The 6,660-nt window shown below is 44.4% G+C and overlaps 1 protein-coding gene across 1 annotated transcript in view; it reads right to left on the bottom strand.

The window, feature by feature from the left end:
• The window catches only part of SARC_06709 (hypothetical protein), a gene marked incomplete at its 3' end in the record, with an annotated part of 18,173 nt that overhangs the window by 6,489 nt on the left and 5,024 nt on the right, over positions 1-6,660 (bottom strand). The window contains exons 5-12 of the mRNA XM_014299371.1: positions 6,125-6,393; positions 4,984-5,205; positions 3,603-3,739; positions 3,437-3,548; positions 2,496-2,610; positions 1,786-1,995; positions 1,083-1,311; positions 158-320 (exon numbers count right to left, since the gene is read on the bottom strand). Of these exons, the coding sequence (XP_014154846.1) occupies positions 158-320; positions 1,083-1,311; positions 1,786-1,995; positions 2,496-2,610; positions 3,437-3,548; positions 3,603-3,739; positions 4,984-5,205; positions 6,125-6,393 (1,457 nt within the window). The remainder of the gene's footprint in view (positions 1-157; positions 321-1,082; positions 1,312-1,785; positions 1,996-2,495; positions 2,611-3,436; positions 3,549-3,602; positions 3,740-4,983; positions 5,206-6,124; positions 6,394-6,660) is intronic.

Here is a 6,660-nt window from a genome sequence, read left to right as displayed (position 1 = left end):
ACTATATAAATAGTACACACACACACACACACACATATATATATATAATATATATATATATACACACATACACACACACACATATATATATAGACACATAGACATACATAGACATGTATACATATACAATCAATATACATTTCAATCCCACACATACTGCAGATGAGAATATACGGTACGTGTGGCCTGGTCCAGTTCGGCCGGCACGTCCCGCTCGCTGATTGGCGGCTGCTTGAGAAGTCCATTCGATCTCAAACTTCGAGATGGCTGCGGCTGTTTCGTGACGTTTGGTCTTTACTTTGCCGGTGTCAACGACGTATCTATTGGTTGTGTAGTTGCCGATTGGACGATTGTGTGTTAATTGATTGGCGGGGGAGACTAATGTGATTTAGTATCGCCAACGAAGGTTTGCTGTCCCATTTTCCGCAGCCACACACAGGCTCGCTCCCTTTGGGAGAGTCCTCAAGACGGTCACATCCAACAATCAGATGTTGACAAGAAACAGTGTATGTATACACAACAAACCCAAGAAATGCGATATAAGGGCTGCACAAATTGGATAGAAGGAATCTAAATACGTTCCTGCCATATTTGCCACGATTACATTACACACCCTCCCTCTTACGCATATCTTCAAGAGAAACGGGACGCAAAAAATCAGGCATGTACACCAAGAATATTGGAAGTAGAGACGTACTCTAATTTTTGTATACACATACTTGCTATTGGGAATCGTCAGGAAGGTTTCTGCAACGATTGCTGCAATCACATACCCACACACCCTCTGAAAAGGTCCTCAAGAGTGTCACAACACAAAAAGTCAGGAATATGCACCTTGGAACACTATATATATATAAATACAAATATATATAAATGACAAGAATGTACACCTGAAACCCTTAAACACACCATATATAGATACATATATATACATAAGTAAACCTAAAAGTCTGGAATATACACTCTAACTTTATATATATATACATATATATAAATATAGATAGATATATATATACATATACATACATATATATATATATATATATGTATAAAAGAAACCTCAATTTTCAAAACAGACATACTTGATATTAGGGATCGTCAAGGATGTCTCCGCCACGTTAGTTGCAATTACACACAGCCTGGCACCCTCGGGCGGTTGTTCAAACACTCTCATCTGTTGTGCCTGGGGCAGCATGGCGTAGAGCGGCAGCACGTGCAAAGGTCCCGCCGAAATCGCGCCAATTGCCATATTTGGATCATCCTCGTCCTCCGAACCGCTCTCGCCGGAAAGTTCACCGCTTGTATCGGTGGCTGTGATGTTGGGTTATAAAACGCAACGAGTTATGGGAAAGTATCCAAGCTACGCCTAGCAACCGTAAGCCAAACACCTGTCAAGTAGAAACATCCCATAGCGCCATACGTATGGTCTCGTTAACCGTGCGGGGATCTGTGCACGGACACACAGAAGAACAATACCGAAACATGTCTTTATATATACTCACGCAGATGATTCGGAATCTCTACATACGACGAGCTACAGTTCGGTACCAGACTACCCAATGTACCCCCAGCCAACTAAGCTCTAGAAAACACACGCTTTTTAGCCTTCTTGCCCTAAAGAAAACAACCTTTTTAGTCCTTGTCGTAACAAACACACCCCTTTTCGCCCTCCTGCCCTAGAAAACACACGCTTTTTAGCCTTCTTATCCTAAAAAAAACACCCTTTTCAGTCCTCTTGCCGTAACAAACACACCATTTTTAGACCTCTTGCCCTATAAAACACACCCTTTGTAGCCTTCTTGCCCGACTCTGCGCTCGTCCCCCCATCCATCTCCATCTCCACCGTTTCAGCACCACCTTTCGTATCTGTGGCATTCTGTCCACCCGGCGTGCTCGTGGCTGGGGCTGTCTGTTTGGTGCGGCTGTACTTCTTCTTCAGTTTAGTGACCATCTGGGTCACCTCCGCCTGACTCGTGACGAATACGAGTATCCCGCCTGGTAGGGGTACAGCCAACAACGGTATCAGTACAAAGTACCCATGATCTTAAGCATGAACTTAACGATAATCTTAAACCATAATCTTAACGATAATCTTAACCATAATCCTAAGCTTAATCTCAACCATAATCTTGAACATAATCTTAGCCATAATCTTAACCGTAATCATAACCATAATCTTAGGCATAATCGTCAACCATAATCTTAAGCATAATCTTAACCATAACTTTAACTATAATCTTAAAAACCATAATCCTAACCATAATCCTAACCATAATCTTAACCATAATTTAAACCATGATCTTAACTATAATCTTTACCATAATCTTAACCATAATCTCCACCATAATCTTAATCATAATCGCGACCAAGGACATAACCAGGCATGTTAGTGCTGGTGTCAACTAAAGGTTTTCAGACACGCAGCGGCATGCGTGGACACCCTGTGACAGGATATCCCACACGAATACCGCGTGTGCGTCGTTCCGAGTGCTTACCTGGTGGCAGTTTTTCATGGATTTTGGAGGTCTTTTTAAGGGCCTCTTGGATGTAATTCTCGTGAGGTGTCTTGCGGTTGAAATGTATGGTGACCGGAAACTGGCGCGAGGCGATCTGGGAGGGGTGCAGATGACAACCAAGGACGGTCAGAGATATACTATACACACTCGGTATACACGCTTATTTCATTGTACTAACAAAATATGTGAGCCACTCGATATACACGCGTATTTCATTAAACGAACAAGATCCGTGAGCTCCAAGGTACCAAAGACTGCGAGTGTGCTGATGCGCAACAGCACAGATCACTGGCCGCTGGATGCACAGAGACGAACCAATTGCTAAATAGATGAGTACAGATCACTCACAGACACACACCAACTGCTAATAGACGAGTACAAAACAGCAGCAATCAACACAAGTTGCAGTATGTACCAGTCTTACTGTACAAGCACACGCTGCACTCATAACAACCACGTACGTCTCACCACCGGATATTTAATACACCTACATTAAAAGTCGGGCATGGGTAAATCTAAAATCTTAACCACCGGATATCTATATATATCTACATTAAAAGTCTGTCATGGGTAAATCTAAATCCCTAACCACCGGACAACTATCTACACTAAAAGTTATACCTACGTTAAAAGTCTGGCCTGATCTGCAATTTAAAAAAAAGATGGGCACGGTACCAGTACATACAACCCGCACCAATCATCCTCAGGTGTCGTGTATACCCCTCATTCTAAACTAGCAGTAAATTCTAAACTAGCACAACCCACCGGAACAACAACACGATATATATCGGTCTTACTGTACACACCTCTAATCCCTCATTCTAAACTAGCCAAACCCGCCGGAACAACAACACGGTATATATCGGTCTCACTGTACACACCCCCAACCCCTGAGGCCCGCACACCAACCACACACATACCTCCACTACGGGTGGGGGGGTCGGGAAGATGCGAGTGTTCATGGTAAAGTCCTCTACTCGCAGTGTGGCTGACATGATCACCAGGCGGATAGGATACACCGCCTCGTTGGCCCTTTTGAAGGCCCCTCGCTGGCCCCGGGTGCTCTGGGCAATTTTCTCCTTGTACTCCTGAGCCAGTTTGTTCCGTAGTGGGACTATACGGGACAGTAGTCCGATTAGAATGTCTGTGTTCAGAGTGCGTTCGTGCGCCTCGTCGATGATGATGGCTGAGTACTTGTTGATCAGGAAGTCGCGTTCAATCTCCTGCGCGGATTGGGTGGAGCAGGATTTATAAATCGAACGATATCTATAAATAGAACAGATTGAACTGCTGATCTATATGTATAAGGTAAATAGGTATACGCTGTAGAACAATACCCTCGGGAATCTTACAGTCCTTCGCAGCCTCGGTACAATCGCAGCTGCCTCTGACCTGGAAATCAGATCGCACCCGTTTGACCATAGATAGATAGATACATAGATACATACATACACACACATGCATACATACATAGATACATAAATGCATGCATACATAGATACATACACACATACATAGATGCATATATAGATACATAGATACAGTCATATGTAAATCAGATCGCGCCCGTTTGACTATACTACTCGACCGATCGCAAGCGAAACGGCTCATTCAGGAAATTAGAACGCATAGACCCCCAGCATTTCAACCAATACACATCCAAGCTTAAGAGTCTTCTAAACCCATTCGACATATACATACAGACACATAGATAGGTACATTCACATGCAGATTTAGATGATTGCTATAAAACGCCTAAACGTCTACGGAAGCTATTTGAAACATACATACAGACATACAGATAGGTACGTTCACGTGCAGATCTAGATGATTGATATATAAAACGCTTAAACGTCTACTGAAGCTATTTGAAACATACATACAGACATACAGATAGGTACGTTCACATGCAGATTTAGATGATTGATATAAAGCGCTAAAACGTCTACTGAAGCTATTCGACACATACATACACACACACAGATAGGTACGTTCACATGCAGATTTAGATGATTGATATAAAAAGCTTACACGTCTTCTGAAGCTATTTGATACATACATACACTGAAGCTATTTTACATTTACATACAGACACACAGATACGCACGTTCAGGAACACACCATCGACACACTCCCTCTCCTCCGGGTGCATGTACCAGGCTTCTACTGCATAACATATACATACCCCCTCACGCACACCATCGGTACAAACTTGAGTTGTAAAATCACCGCTGTGTCGGAGTTGTATCCCAACAGGGCGGCTTGACCCAATTCCCTACCTATATACTCACTCACTCACTTAGACATACAGCCGTACTCACTCACTCACTCAGACATACAGTACTCACTCACTCATCAGACATACAATACTAACTCACTCACTCAGACATACAGCCGTACGTACGACTCACCCATGTAGGCAAACACACACGAACACCTACAGATGCAGAACCACCTGTACACCTACCTTCAACAGCACACCATCGGTCATGAACTTGAGCTTCGTAGCCTCGGTACAGTCGCCACTGTATCGGACCTGGAATCCGGACAGGGACGGTTGGCCCATTTCCTTACCTACACGCTCACTCATGCTTATGGCGGCGACACGACGGGGTTCAGTGACGCCAATTAGTCCAGGATAGTCGCCTTTTCCACTGCCGAAACCGGCTTCGTACAGAAATTGTGGTACCTGGGTAAACGTATAGCACACACCAAAAGTAGGTGAATTAGCCATTTTAGGGTACGTATTGGTGAATTAGCCATTTTAGGATTCGTATTGGTGAATTAGCCGTTTTAGGATACGTATTGGTGAATTAGCCATTTTAGGATACGTATCGGTGAATTAGCCATTTTAGGATACGTATTGGTGTCGAGGCTTCGGTTGCGCATGTGACGCACACGGTGAATGGCAGACACAGTCGCAGGACCGGCGAACAAGTACACAAGAAGGTACACATTGGGTGTACATTTGATGTACGAGAATTTGGCCCAGGCACAAGAATAGTACTTTGCCTGGCTCAAAACAACAACAACAAACCAATCAGCATATCAGCTCAGGCGTCCGGAGACCTCGGACTAGGCTAAGCATAAGGTATCTAACGACGATTATAGTATCGAATTCCAATCAATACGTATGCAAACTACCAACGGAACGGCCTTCCAAACACCCCATTCGGCGCCTTAACGTGATACTCTCTATAGAAGGTAGGACCCTCATCAGCACAAGCAGCAATTAACAAGCTATTCTGAGTGCTTGGTATACACAGTCAATGGGACAAACGGCAACGTTATACCTGAGGTGGGTCTCCACCGACCCACTCTCAGCACAGTACTTTATATCCCAATCTCCTTGACCTCATACGCCGTCACCCACTCAAAAAGGGGCGGATCAACACATACTACACACTCACAAGGTCAAAGTACACACAACGACTGCTTACCTACGTGTCACATACTACACACTCACAAGTTCAAAGTACACACGACGACTGCTTACCTACGTGACACATACTACACACTCACAAGGTCACAGTATACACGACGACTGCTTACCTACGTGGTACATACTACACACTCACAAGGTCAAAGTACACACGACGATTGCTTACCTGCGTGGTCTTGCCACTTCCCGTCTCTCCGCAGAGTATAACAATAGGCGTTTCTCTGATGGTTTCCATCACGCGTTGTTCCTCGCCCAGAATCGGCAGCTGCAGCCGTTGCGCTTGGATTTCGGGATCGCGGTTCAAGCTCACGAACGTAGCCGCGTCAACGACTTCATTGGCATCCCTTTTGACACGTGTCAGTGTCAGATGGCTCTCCTTGTACGCAATGGGTCCGAGTGTCGACACTGTCGTATCTTCCGCTTCAGCGTTGTCGTCTGCGAGAAAGAGATAGAGTGGTTTCACCGGAATATTAACAAAACAAGCTCAGTAGCACAATACTCTCTAGCCAGTGTAGAGAGAGAGAGAGAGAGAGAGTGTGTGTGTGTTGCATAGTGCAAATAAGATTTGTAAGGGAATATTATGTTACAAGAGGGTGCCGTATAACAAGGCTGGTTACGACAAACCGGCCTCGACCAGAACATGTGTAGTGTATTAAGTTCTGGCTCCGTCTGCACATGCCGTACGCACGCATACCCAAATAG

This window comes from Sphaeroforma arctica (genome assembly GCF_001186125.1).
Source record: "Sphaeroforma arctica JP610 unplaced genomic scaffold supercont1.491, whole genome shotgun sequence".
In the NCBI taxonomy this organism is placed as follows: domain Eukaryota; class Ichthyosporea; order Ichthyophonida; genus Sphaeroforma; species Sphaeroforma arctica.
The sequence above is the reverse complement of the archived record's forward strand: the minus strand, read 5'-3'. Positions and strand labels throughout refer to the sequence as shown.